The sequence below is a fragment of the Falco punctatus genome, assembly GCF_963210335.1.
Source record: "Falco punctatus genome assembly, chromosome: 19".
NCBI lineage: Eukaryota > Metazoa > Chordata > Aves > Falconiformes > Falconidae > Falco > Falco punctatus.
The window spans coordinates 5,575,161-5,599,803 of record NC_137599.1 but is presented as its reverse complement, the minus strand read 5'-3'; the positions used below and the strand labels follow the sequence as shown (position 1 = coordinate 5,599,803).

General features: G+C 57.9%; 1 protein-coding gene across 1 annotated transcript; it reads right to left on the bottom strand.

Annotated features, from left to right (window-relative positions):
• Positions 1-126: 126 nt before the first annotated feature.
• ACE (angiotensin I converting enzyme) lies at positions 127-24,570 on the bottom strand. The gene is made up of 25 exons (XM_080369303.1): positions 17,356-24,570; positions 13,744-13,911; positions 12,322-12,409; positions 11,928-12,071; positions 11,488-11,679; positions 11,231-11,328; positions 10,926-11,098; positions 10,408-10,631; positions 8,908-9,052; positions 8,410-8,508; positions 8,053-8,175; positions 7,359-7,570; positions 6,681-6,817; positions 6,237-6,395; positions 5,739-5,826; positions 5,390-5,533; positions 4,971-5,162; positions 4,560-4,657; positions 4,093-4,265; positions 3,438-3,661; positions 3,084-3,228; positions 2,791-2,889; positions 2,247-2,369; positions 1,449-1,636; positions 127-1,170 (listed from the first exon to the last, which is right to left on the bottom strand). The coding sequence occupies exons 1-25, from the start codon at positions 17,563-17,565 to the stop codon at positions 971-973; spliced, it is 3,846 nt and encodes a 1,281-aa protein (XP_080225429.1). The 5' UTR covers positions 17,566-24,570; the 3' UTR covers positions 127-970.
• Between the last annotated feature and the right edge of the window lie 73 nt (positions 24,571-24,643).

The window sequence follows — 24,643 nt, the reverse complement described above, 5'->3', positions numbered from 1 at the left end:
AGGGGAGGGGGGTGGATACCTCAGGCATGGCTGATCTCAAGATAATCAGGAGCTGGAGGGCAGGAGGTGATCTCTGACCTTGGAGCCCCAACCCCCCCCCCCCCCCCCCCCCAGGCTCTTACATAAAGGCATGTTGTACCCGTGCTGGAGCCACAGCAGTCGTGAGCTCCAGCCCTGTCCCAGCTTGGGCTTGGTAACACCCCAACCCTGTGAGCAGTTCAGGTCTGGATGTTTGGGCTTTCCAGCCCCTTCCTTAGGCATGTGCTCCACGGTGAACCCATGGGCTGTCAGCTGCAGTGGGAGCCACGGTTTAGGGAAGGATGGAGATGCTGCAAGGGGATGCTGAGCTTTCGTGATGGGGAGGGGGGCAGGGGGGTGCTGCAGGTGGGCTTGCCCCAAAGCCAGGCTGGTCCCCAGGGATTTGTGTTTGCACTGGGTTGGGGTGGCAGGTCTCCTGCTTGAGAGCTCTTGTCCCACTGAGATCCCAGCCCACCTGCAAGAAGGAGCTGAGCTGCTGCTGTGAAGGTGACAAGACATGGGTTTATTTTTCATCCATGCAAGTGAACAGCCTGGCAGCAGGCAAACCTGGGGTGGGAACGTGCTCTGTTGTCCCTCCCCAAACTACCCTCTGTCACTCAAAGTCTCTGTGGCTTTGCCTACAGGCTGGAGATGACTGATGGGTGCCCAGGCTGGACTGGCTCCCAGACCCGGGTGCAGGGGCAGCTCATGACGACTCCATGCCTGCTGGTGCCTGAATTTCTCTTTCCCCTGATGCAGACATTGATAAATAAATAGCTCTTTTCTGCTTTGGTTCTTGCATAGTGGAAAAAAACATCTGACCTGATAGGAGAGAGGAGTCCCCAGCTGTGAAAACCCATGGCTTCGCTGGCAAACGTGCCCCTGCATAGATGCCAGCCTGGCCAAATGCCCACGCTTGCACCCTGTCCATGCTGCCCTGCTGATGGCTGCCTTATTTCAGTTCCATTTCTGAGCTGGATTTGAAGGCCTTTCTCCTGGCTGAGAAGAACTTGACACCCAAGAAGATGGTGGTGATCAGGAAGGCAAGTGCCAGGGCAAGCAGGACCCAGGCACCTGCTGTGGCTTGATTGCTGGTCAGGGACATGCCCAGGAAATCAGTTTGGTGGTCAGAGCTGGCTTGGGCTGGAGTAGCTGGAAAAGGGAGAAATGGGGGACGTGGTTGGTGCTGGTGGCTCTGGGCTGGGGTGTGTTGGGTCACCAGCTCTCCCTTTGCTGGTGTCTTGGATGCCCTGTGCCCTTTAGACTTAGCTCCATGGGAAATCAGGAAGCAGCCAAACAGCCTGTGGTTTTTAGGGTGGCCAAGGGGCACCAAGACAGCTCCTTCTCTTCTCCTTGCCCCATCCTGGCCCTGGTGAGGGCTGAGCTCTGCCCCATGGTGGACCTGCTGTGCTTGGCGGAGCCCTGCGTACCTGTGTAAGGAGTCCAGCCATACTCGGGCCAGCCCAGGACCTCTCCGTTCTTCTTGTTCTCATTCACCAACCATGTCATGAGCGGCTCAAAGTAGCTCATCAGGGCGTCAGCTGACATGTTGGGCTGCCCCGTGATGAGCTTCATGGCTTCGGGCCATGGCTTGCTGAAACCCAGCTTCAGGGCTTCCCTGTGGCAGGAGAAATTGGGTCCAGTGGGCTTCCCATCGCCCTCTCGGCCACCAGCCCTTCCCTTTTCCCCAGGGCTTGGGGCTTTTGTTATCAGCAGCCCTGGGCTGTCTGTGGCCCCAGCACTGCAGGGCTGCCAGCCCATGGCACAGGGAAGGTTTTGCTTGGGGGAAAGGGAGGGACTGACATGGATTAAAACCCTCCAGTGAATCCAGCCTGATGCAGAGCAGTTCCTGGGTGAAAGGGTTAATTTTGCAGGTGCTTTTTTGGAAGCTGTGGGGTTGTTTTCCCTAAGGAACAGGGGCTGTGGAGGAGGAGGAGGAAGAGGAGGAGGAGGAGGAGGAGGAGGAGGAGGAGGAGGAGGGAGCCTTCCACCTGCCAGGGTCCCAGCTACCATCTAGTGGCTGCTTTTGCAATCACAGCCCCAGCACCCAGCCCAAGGTGCCCCTGCCCCGGGGTACGCCCTGCCCCCACCCCAGGGACCAGAGCATCTCATGCTGGGGCAGGGAGGGGAAGGATGACCAGGGCCTGCATTGCCTTTTGTCTTGCTGGGCTGGCTTTAAGGTATTTAGGGACATAAATGTCTTGGCTCTGCCCTGCCCACACACCTACCCCAAGATCCTCCCAGCCTCCTTGGACTGGTAGATGTCACACATGTGCAGGGGACCCGTGTGCCCGGCTGCTGCACAGAGTGCCTGGTGGAACTGGAACTGGATGACGAAGCTGACAAAGTACCTGGGGGTGGGTGAAGAGGGGTGAGGACATGGGAATGGACACTACTAGTGGCTGTGCAAGAGAGGATGTGGTCCCCCTCATCCCCTGGTTGCACCTTCCCGGTCTGAAGGAGCATCACTGGCTTTGGAGCTACACCTGCATCAGCTCAGTCCAATCTGCTGATGCCACTTCTCCTTTAACATGTGTTTTATGGTTGCCTGGATGGGTAAGCCCATCTTCCTTGGGTAAGGAGAAATTCCCCCAACTCCAGCCTTCTCCTTTGAAGCTCTTTCAGGGTCCACAGAGCTGCCCAGCACCCTCAGGATGATGCCACCAAGTATCCCACCAGCCATGAAAACAGGTGTCGTCACTGGCCTCTGAACTGGAAATCCCGCTTCTGTGTCCAGGTGGTGTCCCTCTGGCCCCAGCCCTGCTTGCTCACCTGATGTAGGGGACGTTGGCAGGGATGTGAAACTTTGCTCCGGGATCAAAGTCATCTTCAGACCTTGGTGTTGGTGGGCACAAGCCCTGGTACTTCATCCTGGGCGGAGAGGGAGAGTTAGCTCAGTGTGGGGTGGAGACGGTGGGAGAGGACACAGTGGGATGTGAGCACAGTGTGAGGGGTTACGTATCCCATCGTGTCCCATTGCAGCCAACTGGACCACAGGGAGAAAACACCCAGCGGGATGATGGCCAAGGCCTGTGCACCAAAGAGGGGTCTGAATTCAAGCACACCTGAGGTTCCACCACTCCTGGTTGTACTCGTCCTCCTTGATCTGTCCATCAAACACCTTCCAGCGCCACTGGTCCATGAGGTATCCAAAGGGCAGGAAGGCGATTTTGTCCAGGGCCATGTTCATCAGGTAGTTAATGTCACTTTCTGCCCAAGGTGTGAAGGTGTGAGCAAGGCAGTACTGTCCTCACCCCTCCACCCCGTATGGGTCATTCTGCCCAAGAGCAGGGTGTCCCCACCAGGTCCTGTCCCCTCCATGCATGCAAAGCCACCGTGCATGTCCCTGAGCCCTTCCACCCTGACCCTCTGCATTTCCAGCTGTCCCCAGCAAACACCCTTTGTGGTGCTGTGCTCACCTTTGTTTTCTGTGACTTGGTCCAGCAGATTGATGCTGTGCAGGTGTTTGGGGGTGGAGACAGACAAGGCCATGACATCCCCAACAGCCTCGTGGAAGCCAGGGTTGGCCCCATCACGGAATGAGATGGGCTGGTCCATGTACTGCAGGAAGTACTGGACGTGGCCCATCTCGTGGTGCACCGTGATTAGGTCGTCCATGTTCACCACGGTGCACTGCTTGATCCTGGAGCAGGACATGGGCGTTGGGGGGAGAAGGGAGGGCAATGCTGGGCTGAAAAACTCCAGGAACCATCACATTCCTTTGCACTACTTTTCCCTTTGCCCTCCCTTTCCATGTGCCCCACCCCACATCTGATGCCAGGCTGGGCTGATCCTACTCCATGGGGCTGGTGTCTCTCTTTTTCTGCATCTCCTGCTGACTGTTCTCCACAGCAAAGCAGGGAAGGCATCAGTTGCCCTCCATCCACCATGGGGGCTCCTGCCAGCAGTGCCAGCATCCTGGGTACCAGTGACAATGCCACAGTGGGGCTGCCACAGCCACAGGGCAAGAGACACTGTGGTGGCATTAGGCCACATGCCCTTATTCTACAAGGACACTGCTATCTACCCCAGCAGCATGTCAGCTGGGTCCACCACTTGCTCCCCACGGGGCACCTGAAGTCCTTGCGGTTGTAGAAGTCCCAGGCCGAGGCATGACACACCACCTCTCGCCCATCTGCTGGCTTCTCGATCATGGACTTGTCCCAGAACTCCTGCGGCATGGGGATGAGGCCCAGAGAGGTAAAGAAACGGTCTGACTCTTCAAACATCTTCTTGGGTGTCCAGCCCTGGGGAGAGAGCAGACAGAGGACCTGGTGAGGGGCAACGAGGGATGCGAGGGGTGCCGAGGGCTGTGGGAAGGATGGGAGGCAGGGACAGCCTCATTCCTCTGGGCAGGGGAGATCTTTTGGGGGCAGCTGGAGCTGGATCCAGCCCTTGGTGTATTCAGGTAAGGGGAGAACACGGATGAGGCATGAAGGCTTGTGGTAGCACCAGAGCATTTGGCAACACAGGTGGCGGCAATGGCCAAAGGGTACTGGGTCCCAAGGGGCTTCCCCAGAGCAGCCTGGAAAAGCACTGACCTGTTGTTTCATGGCTGGGGTGGCATCCACCTTGGTGGCATCCGGGAAGGGTATCAGCAGGTCGAAAATGTTGGACCATGACTGGGCCCACATGTTGCCTGGGAAGTGCAGCAGGACAATGCATGGCGACAGGGAGAGGAGAGCAGAGGCAACCAGTTACTCCCTACTGCTGCGTGGGGTGGGTCGCCCTGCCTGGTCCCTGCCCTGCCCGCACAAGGCTGATGCAGCAGGAGCCTGTCGTCGCGCTGAGGGTATTGTCCTTCCCTGGGGCAGGCTGGCCTCTGCAGATCCATCTCATGGGGCCTTGGCCCTTCAGCCAGAGCTGAACAGAGGCCAGCCTCAACTCTTGGCCCGACTTGGAGCAAACTATGCCTGGTGGAAGACACAGCTCTGCTCAAGCAGAGCCCTTACCTAGCAAATGAGCAGGGATGGGACCCCTCAGGTTTATACGCTCTGCACCATACTTTTTGTACAGGGCTCGGCGTACGTAGGCATGCAAGTTGAGGTACAGGGGCTGCAGCTGTAGGTACAACCTCTCCAGATCTTCCTGGAAGGTGGGCGTCTCATACAGGGATCTCCAGAAGGCCCCGTTGTCTGTGTAGCCTGTGGTAGGGCAAGAGCAAAAGCCATCAGACACCATCCTTCTTGGCAAGAGTCTGCCTTGCTGCTCAGACACCCAGGTCCCTCCATATCTATCAGAGAATGGATCTCATGGGGGCTGGTGGGACCTCCGCACCCTCAAGATTTTGACCCTCAGTTGGGTGATCAGCCCAGTCCTCTGCTCTTAGGGGGGCAAGACCATGTTGGGTCTGAGGGAGCGGGCCACTGACCATTGAGCATGGCTGCCTTGTTGCTCAGTTCCACGTATCGCTTGTAGTTGTTCTTGATCTTCTTCCCAGAAGCATCCCGCCAGCCTTTCCAGGCAAAGAGGAGCTCATCATAGTCCCGTGAGGTGGCCATGATGTCTGTGAGGTCTGGAGAGAGAGCAGTGAAGCCAGAGTGGTGCTGTTGGATGGACTGGACTGAGGCAATGGTGCTAGACCCAACCTGTTGCTCAGGGGCCATCACAGAGAAGGTGGGAAGGCCCCTTCATGACCTTTCTTTGTGACCCTATTGAAAAAATCCCTCCTTTCTGGGCCTGTTGCAGATGACTGCAGTGGATACCCTGCTAGACCTTACCAGGATCCAGTGGGTGACAGGTTTTGTTCTCTCTGCAGACCTTGGCTACACTGTATGTGGTCTCCATATCTGAGAGGAGGGCGTTATACTGCAAAGAAAATTAGATCGTGTAAGCTGGTTATCCTTGCTCCTGCTCTTGGAGAAAGTCACAGCCCATTGAGATGTTCTCAGGTGTTTTCCTCTGGTCCCTTCCAAGGCCAAGTGTGACCTCAAATGGAGGCGAAGTGGAATCAATACAAGAGGGACTGAGGTCAACAAGCAATGTGCCATTGTCACCCAAGCAGCCAAGCCCCACTGCAGCCTGGGATAGGCAACCTTTGGATGGGAAACCCTGGAGGCGAGGCAAGCATCCTGGCTTTGTGTAGAAGGTACAAAACTATCACCTCAAAGGCAGGGGGTGGCTGCCCGGTGGCATTTCCTAAAAGTCGGGAGAAGCCCGTGTCTCCACACAGGGTAGTGGCAAAGGACACCCGTCCTGGCTGCCTCCTTGCAGCTTACCTCCTTCAGCTCGTTCTCAGGCAGGGCTGCCCTCTCAATGACACTCAGCTTCTTGAGGATGCGCGTGACACTTTGGTCCTGGAAATCAGAGGGGTCGAACTGCCTGGCCCTCATGGCGTACTCAAGGGTGTGCTTGGACATGGCCAAGTTCTTATCCAGCTGCAAGGGCGGGAGGGGACAGAAGAGGAGATGCCTTCAGGGAGATGCCCGAGACACTGGCCATCACTAGAAGCACCACGTGGCATGCTGTAACTGGCAACCCCACCACGGCTGCCTTTGTGGGCACCTCACAGCGTGACGAGGGTTTTCACAAAAAAGACACCTCCCGGGTGAGAACGTTACCCCTTGGCTAGGGGCAGAGGCTGCCCTGGTTTCCAGAACTCATTCGGAACGCACCCTGGGCACCAGCTGCCTCTCCCGGCCCAGCCCGGGTCATTGCCATACCATAATCTCCTTGTTGTGGTTGGTGATGTTGGTGTTGTAGGCCCAGGATGCCTCGGTGTAGGCGTTCCACACTGCCTCCGCCGTGCTGTTGTACTCAGACAAGAACTCTTTCGCTTGTGCTTCATCTGCTATTTTGTCTAGAGGAGGAGATAAATGGGGGAAGAGGGGGGAAAGGTCAGGAGAGCCCTTCTCTTTGCAAGGCCATCACCCCGTGGTGAAGCCATAGCTGAGCTTCTCCCAGAACTGCAGGTCCATTGAAGGATGCCACAACCTGGGAACAGGTTGAGCCAAGAAATGGGGGCAGAGGGACACTGCTGGGGTGTCCCATTGGACAGAGGATGGAATGACAAGACAACCTGCATGCCCTAGACCCTCCCATGTGAGAAGAAAGGATGCAGCTGGAAAGAGATGAGCTGTCACCATGACTGATGGCATTACCACAGCAGCAGGGTCACAGCTTCAGAAAATGGTACTCCAAAGGGTTGGCTAATGGCACTTGCTTCTTGGGAAGCAACACCCTGTGGGACTCCACGTGGGGCTGGTTATTTTTCCAGGCATGGGGACCTCCCCTACACACAGCAGAGCCCTCCCTCAGCACTGTCCTGCCTGAGGGTTAGTGACATCCCTTGGAAGACCTTCCTGCCCCTCGCCAGACCCAGGATGGAGCCACAGCCTTACCAATGCCTTCAGGGTAGCCTTCAGGGATAGGGGGACGCCAGTCAAACTCAGGCCAGCCCAGCACCTCATTGGTCTTGTTGTTCTGCTCCTGAAGCCACTCAGTGACAGGGCTGAAGTACTCCAGGAGCGCCCCAGCATCCATCTTATCCGTGCCGGTGAGGTTGAACAGGATTTCCTGCCACGGCTTGGAAGACCCAGCTTTCAACACTTCCCTGCAGAGAAGCAGGACAGCGCGAGCCAGCATGAGGCCAGGGGATGGATGGCAGAAAAGCAGTGATGGTATCCCAGCATTGCAAGAGTTGAAGGTGCTATTCCTGAGTGGGACATGAGCCTGGGAACTGCCTCTGAAGCCCCCACCTGCCCTGCATATGGGGACTGAGGGCTCCCCATCAGATATCCATGCATTTTTTAACACCCAGGGAGTCAATAGGAACCAAAAGTGCTTTAGTAACCTCTTGTCTGGGTGGGAGCTCATGACAGGGACAATAGCAGTACTCTGGTGAGGACCACTCACCCCACCCCAGTGCTTCCATGTATTTCCATCCATCCATCCATCCATCTGCAAAGCTATTCCTCCAGCCATCTCCATAGCCACTTTTCCTTCCTTCCTTTCTTCTTTCCTTCCTTTGCACACCATCAGCTTCCACGCACACATCTGCCCGTGGCGATTGTCCCGACCCTCCTCTGTCCCCACCTGAGTTTGTCTCCAGCCTCTTTGGACATGTAGATGTCACAGGTGTGCAGGGAACCGTTGTGCTTGGCTGCCTGGCACAGGGCCTTGTGAAACTGGAACTGAAGGACGAAGCTCACAAAGTACCTGCCGAGAAAGCCCCTGAAGGTGAGCGCTGGGGACCAAGGGAAGCAGACAAGTCCCAGGGTGTGGGGGAAGACACCCAGCCACATGTCAGCTCCCCACCATTTGTGGTCCCAAGCACTGGATAGTCTCTGTGACTTGAGCAGGAGCCACGCATCCCAGTCGCTGCCCACCGAGCTGAGCCCCCCAGTCCCCCTGCCGCCCCAGGCTCCGGCCCCTTGCCAGCACCTCCTCTACCTGATGTAAGGGGTGTTCCCAGGGATGTGGTACTTTGCTCCAGGGTCAAAGTTGCTTTCATTCCTTGAAATCGGAGCACAAATACCCTGGTATTTGGTTCTATAGAGAACAGAGAACAAGAGCATGAGCATGGAAATAAGGGGTCAGAAGAATCAAGGCAAGGAATGGGAAGAGAAGGCACAGCGCTGAAGAAATTTGTACAATAAGAGCACGCTTCCATGTATCTCCTTCCTTCCTTCCTTCCTTCCATCCATCCACCTACCTACCCACTCCATTCATCTACTCATCTGTCCCACCCACGCACCCACCCACCCACTGTTCTCCAGCTATCTCCATGGTTACTTTTTCCTTCCTCCCTTCCTTCCTTCCTCCCTTCCTTCATTTCTCCCTTCCTTCCTTCCTTCCTTCCTCCCTTCCTTCCTTCCTTCTTGCCTGCCTTCCTTCCCTGCACAGCCCCAGCTTCCACACCCCCGTCCACCCCTGGTGACTGCCCTTTACCTCAGGTACCACCAGTCGTAGTTGTAACGGTTGGGGGGCGTGCGGCCGTTGAACACGTTCCAGCGCCACTGGTCGATGAGATAGCCAAAGGGCAGGAAGGCGATCTTCTCCAAGGCCATCTTCAGCAGGTAGTTGATGTTGCTCTCTGCATAGAACAGAGCCTGAGCCAGGCTGGGAAGGAGCCTGGCTGGGCACCACTAGGCTGTGTGTGGGCAAGAGGGTGAGCAGACCTGGGTGAGACGCGGGGACAGCAGTTCAATGTGTATTCTGCTCCCTAGAGAAGGCTGTGTGGGACACGGGAGGTTTCTCCAGATACAGCTCCTCCCTGGGACCACGTGTCCCTTTTTACTGAGTGGGGACAATGGGAATGACAAGCGCAGTGTCCTCTTGCCTTCAGCCTGGCTCTCAGTGTGACTTTGATGGTTCCCTCTTGCCATGCTGACCCCGGGGCCTGGGGGTGAAGGGGCTTTGATCTGCAGGGCTGTCACACCACTGCAGAGGCTCTCAGGGTTCAGACCCAGAGCAGGGGTCAGCTCTAGGACAGTCACCACTATATCATCGGGAGCACAGGGGATGGTGACATCTGCTTTCCCCATTGCCTCCAGGAAACCCTGGGAAGAAAGGTTGGAGAAGGACTTGCTGGAGACCCAGCTGAAGCTGTGGGGTCAGAGAGGGGTGGCAGCGCTGCCCTGAGGGGCTATTGGCTGCCATCGCTGTGGTGTGGGGTTGCCAGGGCCGGTTAGTCGGCAGCGATGCCTTGAGGCAGGGACCATCTGCTCCGTGGTGTTTATGCAGCATTGGCCCAACGCTCTTGGCTGCTGCAATGGCTTCCCCGTCATGAAACGTATTTAATGACAAGCCAGGAGGATCCCGGGACTGTCCCTCCTCCGCAAAGCAGCTGCCTGCGGCAGGAGCCTGCGAACGCTTGGTTTCCTCCGCTGCCGTCTGCTTTGACGTGTTGGCTGAGAGATGTTGGGTGGGGGGAGAGACTCTTGCCAAGCTGGGCAGTGCCCTGCGGCGACAAGTCCTCCTCTGCTGTGCCGGCTGGCAGGCAGACACGTCACCCACTGGCTGTCCTCGTGACTGTGCATGTAAGTGCTCAGTGCCACCTCCGCAGAGCTACACCGCGAGCTCCTGGCATGGAAGTTTCTTGGCGAGGGAGGAGGGAACGCTGGAAAGGTCAAAGCCGATCAAGCATGAAGATGCTGTTTTCAGGTTTGGACCTCTGATGGAGAAGGGAAGTGCACAGATGAGCTGCAGGGAGCATCTCTGCTGCCCGCAGAGGTGAAGAGGATGGAGCCATGAAGGGTCCTACGTGGACCCATGGAGCCAAGAAGGGGTTGTGCATGGAACTGAACGTGGGTGAAAGGGTCACATCAGCCGTGGAGTCTTGCCTGCTCAGGGCTGCATTGCCAGACTGCAGCCCACCCTGGCATGTCCCAAACCCTTCCAGTGCCCATGCCCTCCAGGACACCCAGCTCCCCAGGGGGGCTGCCATACCTTTGTCCTCGGTGGCACTGCTGAGGAGACCAATCTTCTTGAGGTGGCTGGGGGTGGAGACAGACAGGGAGAGGACATCGCCGATGGCCTCATGGAAGCCAGGGTTGGCCCCGCTGCGGAAGGAGACGGGCTGGTCCTTGTACTGCAGGTAGTATTGGATGTGGCCCATCTCGTGGTGCACCGTGAACAGCTGCTCCATGGTCACCGTTGTGCATTGCTTGATCCTGCCGGGCAAAAAGAGAGCATTGCCTGAGCTGACTGAGGGACCCTAGCTGCTTGTGCACCCCCTCAATGGGACAGACCCTCCACAATCCCTGGGAGGGTGGCAGCACCCCATAGCACAGGGGGAGAACCCAGTGGAGGTGAAGGCAGGGCAGCGTGGTGCCCCAAGACCTTACCCCCGAAGGTGTCAGAGTGGACTGCACGGCCAGGGTGAGGGTACCCCAAATGGTGAGCACCAAGGGGGATGGAGGAGAGTGTTACCCTGTAGACCCGGGCCCCGCATGACCCACACACACCTGAAGTCCTTGCGGTTGTAGAAGTCCCAGGCTGAGGCATGACATACCACCTCCCGCCCATCCGTTGGCTTCTCCAGCATGGACTTCTCCCAAAATTCAGGGGGCATCTCCAGCAGTCCCAGGGAGGTGAAGAAGTCCTCTGATACCCGAAACATGCGGGTGGCATTCCAGCCCTGGTGGGCAGCAGACAGTGGGTTATGGCTGAGGAGGGGGCTGCCCCTGCCCTGGGAATTGCCTCTGATGCTCTCCCGACACCCCACATTTTTGTCCCCCTGATGCCACCAACGAATCCCTCAGCCCATCACCTGCTTCACCATGGTGCTCGTGACATCGAGGTTGGGCTTCTCAGGGTAGGGGACCATCAGGTCATAGATGTTGTTCCACTGCTGAGCCCACATGTTGCCTGAGAAGAGAAAACAGCTGGAGCAGAACTGGTGGTAGGTCAGGAAGAAGAGAAACACAGTGATAACTGGGACCTCCCTGCCCCACTATGGCCCCTTGTGTGCCCCTCTGGACCCACCAGCACCCCTGGGCACAGGCTGGGGCAGGTTCCTCCTCTTACCCAGGAGGTGAGCAGGGATGGGACCCTTCAGGTTGATGTATTTGGGGCCATAGCGATCGTACAGCTTCCTCCGGACAAAGGCGTGCAGGTTGAGGTAGAGTGGCTCCAGCTGGTGGTAGAGATGCTCCAGGTCATCCTCGAAGGAGACTGAGTCGTACCAGGAGCGCCAGTAGCTGCCTGTGTCCTCAAATCCTGCCAGGGAGGCAGTGGTAACCTCTGGCTCTGGCCCCCAGGGGCTGCCTGCCCCCTCCCCAAGCCCAAGATCTGGTACCAGGTGAACTGCAGTAGGATTTTTGTCCCTTCCCCAAAGTGGGGAAATGGAAGCTGGATGCCTGGTTGCATGTGGGATGGGGAGAGCCATAAGGGCATCCCATTGCCCCGGCCCCAATTCCCACCCTGGATCCCTGCCCACCCGCTGCATCCCCCCATCCTGCTCATACCATCCGGTTGATAGGCCTCGTTGCTCAGCTTCACGAATTCCTCATACTTGGCGCGCAGTGGGTTGCCTGCGGCGTTGTGCCAGCCCTCCCAGGCGTAGAGCAGCTTCTTGTAGCTGCGGGAGGAGGCCATGATGTCTGAGATGTCTGGGAGAAGGGGGACAAGTAGGACATGAGAAAGGGGCAGGAGATGGGGTCACATCCCATAGTGGCTCTGCAGAGGTGCCCCCGCCATCACACTGGACCCAAATACCCAATTTTAGGCCAGGACAATCCCAATGAACATGGGTGGGATCTGCCAACCCCGACCTATGTGTCCCCATGTGGCGACACATGGACAAGCTCATGGCCATGGGATGCTCAGCACCCCACAGGGGCAGGGGGATGGGGACCATACCTGGCTCCAGCTCCCAGCAGGTACCGTTGGCCAGGCACACCTTGGCTGTGGAGTAGATTTTGTCCATGTCACTCAGGATGGTGTTGTACTGTAGGGAAGGAAAAGATGCTGGGGCTGGAATGGGATGGAAATGGCCCTTCAAGAGGGATCTACAGACTTCCCAGCTCCAGAGTGTGTGTCCCCGGAGGGATGTGGAGGAGGATTGGTGTGTTTACGCAGCACGTTTTTGGCGAGATAAGCATGTTATCACCCAGAGTTTTTGCCCCCATCACATGGTGGGAGCAGGGAGGTTCTTTGGGACGGACAACCCCGCACAGCCGCTCGCCGAACGCCGCACGAGCGCTTGTGGTGTCCCGGGGCAGGGCTATTTATAAAGCTCTTTGTCAGCTGGGCTGTGGCGCAGCCTGTTTATCTAAGCGGGTAAAAAAAGAGTAAGAAGAAAAGCAGGAGGAGGAGGGGGGGTTGTTTCTGTGAACTTCAACAACAGCAAACAATAGCAACAGGAGGTTTCCTGGAAGCTCCCCAGGGAGCCCATTCCCAGGGAAGGAAATTCCTCTGCTCCGTCCCTCTCTTTGCTCCCATCCCTCTGCTCTGGCCAGGCTTTGGGACGGAGCTGCCTGGGGACAGGCGACACATGGCTGATGCACAGCGAGGAGGCATGGTGCTGTCTTGTGTCTGGGAGAGGACAGGGACGCGTTTCCTGGGAGGAATTGGGGCCAGCACTTCTCTGGGAAGGATTGTACCTCCGGGCTTTTTCAGGCTTTCAGTGGGGAGGGCTGTCAGGCAGCCGTGGGCCAGGCTGGAGGGGGTGGCAGTGCCAGCGTCCCTGCGCTTGGGCAGGCAAGTGGCTGCCAGCCGCAGCCTGGGCAACATTTTCACACACAGAAATCAAAATCGTGTGGCATTTAGGTAAACTCTCTGGAAGCTCAGGGCTGTGGTGGGGAAGGCTCAGGATGTCCTGATGAGCCTAGCACGGACCTGTGCCACCGAGGCACAGGACTTCTGGGCTGGCAGGGAGGGCTCAGGAGCCAGGTGGCTGCAGCAGCCCTCCCTTTCCGTGGGCGGCATCCCCGAGGAGCCCTGGGGAGCAGGGGTTGAGTCAGCTGGCCCCTGGCCATGGGCACAGCCTGGCTGGTCTCCAGGTGACGCCCAAGGCTGTTCTGTGTAAGCAGGAAATCTCCAGTTCCCACTGGGATAGCTCTGAGGTGAGGTTAGGGCTGGATAACGGAGCCAGCAGGCACCCCAGATCCCCCCGAGACAGCACCCCCATCTCCCCCCTCCATCACTGTGCCAGGGAGACCCTCTGAAACACAATAGAGGGGCCATGGGCCAGCAACGGAGTTTGGGGGCTTGGGCAAAGGCCCTCTACGGGGTTTCACAGCACCCCAGCAATGTCCGGCGCTTCGCTGGCACCTCACCTACCTGCTCTCTCTTCTCCAGGGGCAAGTTGGAGGGTCCCAGGGTCTGGATGGAGCTGATAATTTTCTTCAGCTGTGGATCACTGAAGTTGCTCCAGATGCTGCCAAAGAGGTCCTTGGCTTTCTTCCCCCACAGCTCCATGAAGTTTTGCTCCTCCAGCGATGCGTTGACCTGCCCAGTGAGAGGGGACATAGAGGCTCAGGACCAGCCCTGGGACATGCCACCACCAGATGATGGTTTGGGGGCTGGATTCAGAGCCACGAGGGTTTGTGGAAGCCAGAGGGAATGGAACACAAGGTGGCAGGCAGGCCTGTCCCCAGCCCATGACATTCATAGATAGAGACATCAGCTTCCAGCTGATGCGGCAACATCTGCAGCCCCGCTCGCCTGTGGCAGTCCTGGTGAGTACTCGCTAAGGTGGCCTTTGGGGATATTTTGGAGGTGGCTCTGGGGTGTCATTGCTTGGATGGGGTAGGGGTGCTGGGACAGGGGTGTCCATACCATGTGGGCAGGGTGTCTGCGTAGTCCCAGCTGGCGCTGGCAGCTGCCAGACCCCAGTTTCAGAAGGAGCTCTGAGAACTGGCTTCATTTTATTCCTATTTCTGCTGCTTCACACCTTTGCAGAAGCCCAAAGAAAAACAACAAAAGTGCCACATTCACTTTTCTCCTTCCTATACCTTCTTGCTAGATCTGTACGTTCCTGCTTTGGCTGCCTGCAGCCTGTGCCCTGTAAGTGCCGTCGCTGTGTTTCATCCTGCAGAGAGGCACCCATTTGCACTGAGCCCCCTGTTCTGGGTCTGTCACTGTCACCCATCTCCTGCCAGCCCCGACCTCCCTTCCCAGGGCTGTGGGACGGCAGGGAGCTGCCTGCACCATGGGGGGTTATTTAGGCAGCTGGAGCTGAGGCCAGCGGCCGTGATTTTGGGACGGGGTGTATTTCGGATAGTTGCATCCCAGCCTGGCCAGTGTCAGCTGTATTTTTGGGAAACACTGATCTTTCAAGAGTATCCTGACCTGGGTGATGCGCAGGATGGAGAAGGTGCAGAGTGCCTGTTAGCTGTCCATGTGCTGTCCGGGGGTGATTTATGGAACTCATTAGCTGTTATTCGTGGCATTTTCAGCCTGGCTCCAAGAAGCCTGGTTTGTTTTATTTTAATCTTCGCATTCCCTTGGCTGGCAGCAGGGAGGGAAGGGAGTTGCAGTGCTGCAGGGTTGGACACCCACGCAGCCATGGGACACAGGAGTGGTGATGATGACAGTGCCGGGTGCCCTGGCTGCCCACCGCTGGGCAACCCCTCAGATGTCCCACTGCCCATAGCATCACTCCGGGTACCACCTGGCCCTGACCCCTCACTGTGCCAGGATGCACCAGCCCCAGGGGCACCCTGCACTGGAGCAAGATGCTTTAGCATCACTGAATGAGGGGTATCTTTACCCCTTCCCAGACACCGCTGCAGAGCCAGGGGAGCTGTAGGAAGCAGAGTCCAGCTGTGTTTCATCTTCTTGAACAGGAGCCTGTGTTTGGTCAGGCAAATCATACCCTAAACTCTCCTGACAGCTCTGGCAGAGCGAGCTGAGGCCAGTGGCGCTGCCCGAGACCCCCTCCCCGCAGCCATGCCCACCAGCCCTGGCCCTTCACCCCCACAACCAGAAGCTCCCTCCTGGGGGTGTATGTGTGTGTGTGGGGGTGTGTGCCCCTTGGCAGGGCTCAGAGGCCCCTGGATCTCCCAAGTCTCCCCACTGAAGCCCCCCGCCCCAGTCCCTCCCTGCTCATGGTTGCAGAGTGAAGATTCAGCGGTGCAGGATGCAGCCCAAGATGCTGGGGCTGCTCTGCCCCAGGCACAGGAAGAAGTTCCGCACCTGTGGGCAGCCCCTGAATCCCCAACACCACCACCAGCATCTTGCCTGGCGCGCAATTTGCAGGAGATGGTGCATCTCCCTCTGCCGCAGCTGAGCTCCCTGTCCGACCTTCCAGCATCCCTCTGTCCGCCCCTGCGTGGCTGGGGGCTGCTGCCCTGCTGTCGGTCTCCTGCCCCCCATGTCACCCCCTGCCACTTTGTCCTGGGGCCACCTTTTGAGGCAGGTCCTGGAGCTGCCCACACCATGGTGGCCTGGCTCAGCCTCTCTTGCCTTATAGGCATGTGTGGGGTTTGCCTGGCCCAAAGTTTCCCCAGACCCCCGCAAATGCACCCTGTCAGCTCCTGCTGGCAGCTGTTAACCCTTTAGTACTCAGTGCCTCCTCATCCCACCGCACATCTCCCTGCTGCCCCATCGGGCTGATCTGAGGGGCCACATCCCCACCTCTTCCTGGGCTGGTTGGGAGCCTTGGCATGGTAGGGAGCTCCTGTCTGTGACCTTTGGGCATTTATTAACACAGGAAAGGGTGAAAGCTGGCCTGGCAAGTCCATGCAAGGGGCTTTCCTGACCCTAACCTTGGACTTGGCATAGATGGGACCTGCTCTGCCCCAAGGTCCCCACCCCAACATCTGCGGCAGATGCTGGGCACCTGCCCAGCTATCACATCAGCTTGCCAAGAAAAAAAGGCTGCAGGGGCACTGGGGTGCTCTCGGGTGCCCTGCCAGCTTGGTAGCAGCCAGCCCTGTGCAGAAAGACACATTGCTCTCCTGGTGCAGGGCACACTGTGCCCCGGTCCCTGGGGGGATCCGGAGGGGTTCAGGGCTGTGTGGCAGCCCTTGGGGCACGGGGGTGATACTGAGGTCCCCAGACGCACCGTGGTGGTGTAGGGGCTGCCCCAACCCCTGTGCACCACTGGCTGTAGGGGGTGGGAGGTATCTCCCCGAGCTGCACACAGTGCCGGGGCCGTGCCCCCCATGCCAGGGCAGCCAGCAGGTGCTGGGCACAACAGGAGCCAGCGAAACCTCCACAGCCTGCCCAGGCACCGCGGTTCCCCAGCCTGCGTCAGGCAGGGGCTGTGCTGCTGCCCCCCCCCACCCGAGAGCAGCCCTGGGGCTGCCAGGGCTCCCTGCCCTGCTAAATCCAACCTAAAGCCCTGGAAAAACACACACATGCCTGTGGGATGCATGAGCATTGCTCCCTGCTGGACTATGCCCGCACGCAGCTGGGCTGATGTCTAATTCCCTGTAGCCTGGAGTGCTTTCCCAAATCTGGCTTCGCCCCTGTGGACTGGGGACATGGGGATGAGGGGTGGCAGTCCCAGTGCCACCCCATTGCTCATGCACACTTTGGGCTGCTGGTGTGTGCCCCAAACCCAGCACTGGGACATGGTGGGGCTCCGGCACAGCGCTGGGACGTGATGGCACCGGACAGGGACAGGAACAGGACAGTGGTCTGGTTCAGGGAGGGGGGGAAGGAAAGTGGAAGGTGCTGGGAGGAGGTGACCACCTCTGAAAATAACCCAGACTCTGCTCCGGGACCAAGGCTGTCACTCTGGGGCAGAGCCTCTCCAAGGGTCAATTTGGGGCAAAACCCCACAGTTCCTGGGCTACAAGCCCAAGCCCTGGTTTGCCATCCTGGGGTGCCAAGACAGGAGCTCGTGAGGAGGAAGGGGACCATGCCAGGTGCCCCTCCATGCACCAGCCCCCCCCAGTGCTGGGGACACCCCCGCGGTAGCATCGCCCCCGCCCCACCACCCACCTGCAGAGCTGCGTTTTCAGTTGTCAGGTTGGTGTAGTAATTCCAGCTGGCCGAGACGCTGTTGAAGAGGACGAGCTCAGCGGTGCTGTTGTAGGCGCTGGCAAAGAGGGCAGCCCCTTCCTCGGTGGGGTCATGCTGGGGGGGCTCGAGCCCCGGCTGAAGGGCACCCACCAGGCTCAGCCCCAGCAGCAGCCCCAGCGCCGGGGGCATCGCGGCGGGAGCAGCGCACGGAGGGGGGGGCCGTTCGGTGCCTGGCGAGACAGCTTTGCCTCCGCTGCCGGCTGCTTATAAGCCAGCAGCCTTCACGCAAACCCTGCCCACCGAGCCTGCCTCCCCTTGCAGATAAGACCGGAGCATTTTGCTTTCCCTTCGGCAGCTCCTGGGCTTGCGGAAAGGCTCGGGAGCGAGGGCTGCTGTGGGATGCATAGTCCCTTTGGCGCCTGGCCGTGCTGGGAGGGAAGGGGAAGGGGCTGGGACAGGAGGGAGGAGGTGGAGGAGAATCAAGGGGAAGGCAGAAAAAAGAGAAAGGAGGAGGAAGGCTGGGGTGGATGGGGTGGACAGGAGGCAGCTCCATCCCTGCAGGGTCCCAGTCCCCTCCCAGCTTCGCACAGGGGGATCCAGCTCAAGTGGACCACGGTGCTTGGCAGGACATCCCCTCCCCATGCTGGCATCATGCGGTGAATGCCCTCGGCAGAGCCCTGGCCACCGCCACGGGGCACGAGGGCGAGCGCAGGGGGGAAGGTGTTCACTTTGGGGGCAGACAAGGTCCATCTGCAGCTGCTTCTTGCTAAAGTGACCCCCTTCCCGACATAACCTCATTTTCCCAGAGAAACAGAGTATTTCTGCTGGTTGTGAAGGAAAGGCCATCACATCACACCAAGTGTTCTGGATTTGGAGGAATTAGGCTGATGACAAATGAGTAACAAAAAGTTCCTTTAAAATGAAAACCAGATCCATGTCAGTGGGCTTGATAGGTTCTTTCCTTTTTTTTTTTTTTTTGTTTTCTTGTATTTAATTAACTAAATCCCCTTCCCCTGGGGCCTGGCCCCAGCCCTTGGAACCGTGCCTGGCCTGAGCTTAGGACCTGAGCTGGCTAAGCCCATCCCCCCTTGTTGGGACAGCCCCCCCCCCCTCCGCCCCCGGGACACAGTGGACACCTTCTGTGGAGGGGACAGTTTTTTGGTGGGGACACAGGGAAACCCCTTGACTTGTTGGTCCCACTGGGCACTGCAGAGCAGCTGGGCAGTGGCACAGCTTGGCCCCTCGACAAGGCACAAGTCCTCTTGCCAGGGCTGGGGATTTTAGGAGCCTGCAACTCTCTGCTGTCTATTAAACCTCCCTCCAAAAATCACAGCTTCCCACCCTGCCCCACCACCCACCACCCGCGTGGGCTGATGCGGGCACCTGAACATCCTTCACGCCCCTGACCCAAAGCCCACAGGGGTGTGCAAACAGCACCAGCACTGCCCGCGAGCCCGGACATCACGGGGCCAGGGCAAAGCCAGTGTCTGCCTGCCTCGCCCTTGCTGACCCCTTTCCCTACCGAACACAGCTCTCTGGAAACACCATTTTACTAGGAAGTTGCAAAAAATGGTTGGTTTGGCTCCAATTTGGCTGGCGACCAAGCGCTGATTAATGGAGATTTCCTGCGCCCCTCCAGCCTCTGTTCCCAGCTACACCGAGGAGGGGTTTTCCCGGCGCTGGGGCGCTGCGGCACAGCCTCCGACACTGGCGGGGTCTCGGGTGAGCAGCACGACCAAAATGTGCTCTGCAGTCTCAGTGCAACACTGATATCCAGAAATCCCAGGGAGGAAGGCCTTTTCCAAGGCTGGTGTTTCTGAGGGGTGACCCCGCAGGGGAAGGGTGGTGCTCCATCATTTTGAATGTGAGCATCTTCCAAGGCTGGTGCAAGAGGGGCAGCTCTGGAACTTTGTGTTGGACAAGAGGTCCTCTTGATGGTCACACCTCCAAGGGTGCCCACAGCTCTCTGGCAGCCCATCCTATAAAGCTCCAGCTGGGATCAGGCAGAAGAACTTCCTACATGCAGGAGAGTGCTGACAGGTGAAGTGGCTGTTGGCCCAGGAAGGCAGGTCAGATGCCTGCAAGCTTGAAAATGCCTGTTGGTGCCTCTGTGCTGCCCCAAATCCATGCTGTGCCCCAGCACCCACCAAGGATGGGCTCAGAGACACCCATGGGACACACTGCAGAGCAGGGGACCAGTCCTTGCTCTCCCCACCCTTCTCAGGGGTGCTGGGGTGGGTGATGGGCACCCATCTGCTCCCTGCGTGCAGGGTACCCGGGGCGTCACAGACCAGAGGGACAGGAGGTATCAATGGATGTGAAAAATGTGTTGCCACGGAGACGGATGCTGAACAGCTCTGGGGGACGCGGGCTCTGGGGGCGCTGGGTGAGATGTGGTGTCCCTGGAGGCTGCCCTGGGCTAGGAGGATGCTACCCATCGGCTTGCATTGCCATCACCAGCTGCATGGAGACGTTGTCCTCCCCCTCCCCGGAGCGCGTGTGCGTGGACACGTGTGTGATGGCCGGACTATCACTGCAGTGCATCAGGGGTGCAACTGCAGCGGTGCCTCACTTGCGAAGGAGGACAACTTGCTCTTGGCATCTTGGATAAGCGCCTTGGCTTGCCGGACCTGCAAACTCTCCCTGCGCGCTGCCAGCAGTGCTGGCAGGGGCACCCACACGTGCAGCCCCCAGACCCAGAGTCCCCAAAATAAGGAAATAAGGAGTCTGACAGCAAATATTTCATAGGAAAGCTGTAAGGTATCAATCATAATAGCAGTGTGACGGGAGAGGGTGAGGAGGGCTGGTCCTGCGAAGGAGCAGGTATTTGGGGATGGCCCCAGTGCTGGCTGGGAGCTTTGCTGATTTTTGTGTATACTCGAGCCTTATGGGGGGTCTTCAAGCCTGTATCCCCCCTCTTTTATTATAAACCACATTTTTGGCTTCCCCCCCCGCCATTTCTCAAAGCATTCAAAGGTGCTTCAAAACTCCTGTCTGATCCACCTCTCTGTTTGAGCCACCAAGGAGCTGCTGGGGGGAGAGGAAAGATTCCTTCCTGATCTAAACCTCAAAAAGAGAAAAGAGCTTTTTTTTTTTTTTTTTTTTTTTTTTTTTAATTTGGTGTGCAGCCTCGCACATTACCTTTCCTGATGGCTGTGGTTTTGTAGGTACAATGGCTCCTGTGCCACTTGGTACGAATGACTGTGTGTAGAATTTTTTTCCTTCCCTCTCCAGACCCTGAGTTTAAAAGCTCCTGCTTTATTTACTGATGAATTAAAACAATTGTCATACTGTGTAATTTTCTAAGCTGCTTTCCCAGATGCAGTGATGCTGCCGTGAGGAAGAGGGGAAAAACCACCTCTGCAGTCCAAATTTTTCATCTAAACAAATAGCTTTTTTCTGCTCTTAAAAAAAGAAAACCAACAAAAAAAACCCAAACAAAGAAAAAGAAAAAGAAAAAGGAAAAAAGAAAAAGAAAGAAAGACTCAAACCCAAGGGTTTTTTTGCTATTTATTTCAGGCCTGTGGTTGCTAAAATAATTATGAAACATTAGAGTAAGTGCTGTGGCCCTTCTATGTTACCTGGGCTTGGGGACTGGGATGGCAAGAGGCACCCAGGAGTCCTCGCTCCCAGGTTCTGCTGTCTGACTGCAAAATATCTCTGCCGAGGGGAAACTACAGAGATGTTTCCAGCTTTTCCCTGAATCAAAGGTGTATTTAAAGCCTGGCATGTCCTTTCTGCATGGGGACAGGGTGTGGTGGGCCGTGCGGAGCTCAGCCCCAGCCCCGGAGCAGCGATCGCTGCTTTATCACCAGAAGTGCACACTCAGCTCTTGCTGGAGTCTGAGAGCAGCAAAAAGGCTCCTGTTTGGCACAATTTCCACCCTGCCCCGCAAAAATGCTTTCCAGCACGTGTCTGCCCTAGGACAAGGGTTTATGGCCGTTGAGAGGCTGTCCCTGGTGCGGGTGTGGAGAACCTGGATCTGGGCTGGCTGCACAGGGCAGCCTGAGCAGGACCACAAATTTTCCCCAGCCTCTGCGGGGGGTGGCTCGGTGGGGCTGGAGGTGAGTGGGAAGGGGCTGGAGCTGTGGTTTCCACTGTAGCATCTTCTCAGGCTCCAACCCCCGGGCTGGGACCAGCATCAGCAGCCTGAGGATGTGCTATGATATTGCAAGGCTCTGAACGTGCAGCGTGCTGAAGGTGGCCATTTGCTCAGAGCTCCTAAGTGATGCCTGTTTCTTGGAAGGGTTGTAAGTAAATGCAAGACCCCAATAGTCGGACCCTAGGGAGCCCTCAGCCACAGCACAGGAGATGTGCCCAGTGTCAGGCACGTGGCTGGGACCATCACTGGGCAGGAAGTAAAAGTGTGGCCAGAAATCGTCCCTCCTCCTTCATAGCTCATCCTTCGTCCTTCATCCTTCATGCCTCCTCCTTCATCCCTCATCCTTCACCCTTCATCCCTCATCCCTCATCCTTCCACACCCCCTTCCTCACCAACCAGCAGAGCTGGGCACCGATATGAGGTGAGCAAAGAGGCCAACGTGTTCCCTCCACACCCATCAGCCCAATAAAACGCGGCAAAGTCCATTATGTCCTTGTTTTTTTCCCCTCTTTAATAACCAAAACCAATCCCGGCCCCGAGGCGAGCGAGCGTGACTGCTTCGGGAGCATTAATCATCTGCTGCCATCCCAGTGTGGGTTATCGTGGCTGTTTATCCAAGCTGCTATTAAAAAAATCGCCATAAATGCGCCTTCAGCCTCTTCTGAAAGAGATTAAGTGTTTGCACCGGCTGCACTGATCATATCGCCTGGCCGGCTCAGCAAAGTTGTGTTCCCAGTGAGGAGGAGGACAGGGCAGCTTAATTGCTGCCAGGAGGAAACCCAGGGTCTTTTCCAGTAGGGCTGCTCCGACCCCTGGCCTGGGAAGGAGCCATGTTCCTGGGGAAGCTTCGTGCCAGCTGGGAATGACCCATTTTTCAGCCTTCGCAGGACCCCAGAGAACTGGGGACCAAGCCCCTGACATGACCCAGCGGGACAACTTGTGCTTAACCCCGAGCTACCCCGCAACCACTCCCTTGGCAGCCACAGAGTGTTCCAAACAGGAAAAACTTTTCTGTTTTCCTCCTGTATTTAGTGGAAAACTGTTAACTTTGCCCCAGGTTTGGGGTTTCATGGAGAACTGCAGTGGCTGGGGTTGTTTCAGGTGGCAGCTCAACTCCTCCGAGGCAGCTGGGCTCTTGAATTGCAATCCTCCGGGGAGGCATCTTGCAAATTAGCATTTCTTAGCGATAAAAACTTGATTTAGGAAGGAAAAAAAAACCCAACCCAAAAGAGGTTAGATCAGCAAAATGGTAATTTGATAATCTCTGGTGGAGGGAGGGGAAGCCGCCCACGCCGAGGTGGGGGTGAGCAGCTGGGGAAGGGCAGGAACTGCTGGTTTTACCATGAATTACCAGTTGATGATGCTTCCAGTGATCCGTGGGTACCTGGCAGCCCGGGACAGATCTGGAAAGGGTGCTGGGCTTGGCCGATAGCTGGGGAGCTGCAACAGCGTCTGCTGAGCCGCTTCAACTCTTGAACCTGCAGGAAGCTCTGGCAAGCCTCGAGCATCCCTGAGCATCCCCAAGCAGCCTCGAGCATCCTTGAGCATCCCCGAGCCCTGCAGGTCCATGCCAGGCCAGCCAACCTGGCTCTGCTACCTGACTGGCACATCACTGGCCCGGCAGCGCTGGAGGATTTCATTATCACCAGCTCAGGGAAAGCTCAGGCAGTTTTAATAAAGCCATTATGTCCCCAACAATGTCTTTGATTAAAGAGCTGGTTACAAATGGCTTGCTGTTCCCCCGTAAGAGGAGGGTGCGGGCTAGCACCAAAGGGGCTCGTTTGTCCCTGAATCTGTTGCCACCAAGTCCCCTCGCCCGTGGCAGCTGGTGCATGGAGCCCTCAGCAGACACCATGTGCCACCCTTGGGCTTGTCCCTGCTGTGTGGATGGATGGGACAAGTGACCATGTCCATTTAATCACGTAGGGTGAGGGCTGCTGTGGCTTTTTGGCTGCTGAAAGCTGAGATAGTTCAGCTGGGTGCAGTTACAAACATCCATAAAGCTGTTCCACAGTGTATTACGAAAGCGCTGTTCTCTGCCGGGGCTGCAGCTTTCTGTCTTGCCAAGTATCCTAAAGGATGAACCCCTGAATCTCATCCCCTGTGAGGCTTTTCCAAGGGTCTCAGTGGGACTGGAGGTGGGGGGGATCCTTCCCCTGCTCATTCCCGGACACCCGGCTGGCCCTCTCTAGCCTCACGGCTCAAGGGTCATGATTTATGGTGGCTTTTATGGCTTAGCTGATTATCTCTGGTAAACCATTCCCTGGAGCCGGGATGCCAGCGCCCGGCGCAGGCTGGGGGCAGTGGCGTCTCCTGGGGCATCCTGCTCCGTGGGGCGGTTGTCGGTGGGCAAAGGCTGGGGATGGTGGCCCGAGGACTCTGCCCCAGGACTTTGCTCCGGCTGGGGCAGGTCGCCATCAGGCCCAGGGTTCCCCAGGACATCGTTTCTGCTGAATCACGCTGCAGCTGCTGTGCGGCTCCTGGGGTGCTGTGCTGGGCGGAGGGGGGACACGGACCCCAGCAGGACCTTTGGGTGCCCTGGCGCGGGAGGTCTGAGCAGGTGGGACCAGCCCTGCGGGGACAGGCTGGGGCACAGCCCTGTGACAGGTGGCTGTGCCGGACCCCACCAGGTGGCCGGGTGGTGGATGCTCTGGCTCCCATGGGTGCTGCCGGGCTGAGGGGGCCCCAGATCCCACCGGCCTCTCCAGGAGTGGGGATGTGCTGGCTCCCGTGGGTGCTCTGGCCCTTGGGGAGCCAGCGCAAAGGGTGCTACTGGCCTTACTTGCATGGTGACAGGCTCCTGCAGCCCACGGGGGTCCCGGGCCAATGCAGCTCACAGGGGTCCTGGGCTGTTCCCCTGCAGCACACAGGGGTCCTGGGCCACTGCAGCCCACGGGGGTCCCGGGCCACTGCAGCCCACAGGGGTCCCAGGACCTTGCAGCCTACGGGGGTCCCGAGCCTTTCCCCTGCAGCCCACAGGGGTCCTGGGCCGTTCCCCTGCATCCCACGGGGGTCCCGGGACCCTGCAGCCCACGGGGGTCCTGGGCTGTGCCCCTGAAGTCCACGGGGGTCCCGGGCCGTTCCCCTCTGCAGCCCACGGGGGTCCCGGGACTGTGCAGCCCACGGGGGTCCGGGCTGTGCCCCTGTAGCCCACGGGGGTCCCGA

What these genes read in the sequence shown, in the direction of transcription:
- ACE (XM_080369303.1), bottom strand. Translation starts at nt 17,565, where the DNA reads ATGCCCCCGGCGCTGGGGCTGCTGCTGGGGCTGAGCCTGGTGGGTGCC. An exon ending in CATCCCTGCTCACCTCCTGG is followed by an intron (nt 11,329 to 11,487) that starts GTAAGAGGAGGA and finishes TTCTCTTCTCAG; the next exon opens with GCAACATGTGGGCTCAGCAG. An exon ending in GAGGCTGGAGACAAACTCAG is followed by an intron (nt 7,571 to 8,052) that starts GTGGGGACAGAG and finishes GCTTCTCTGCAG; the next exon opens with GGAAGTGTTGAAAGCTGGGT.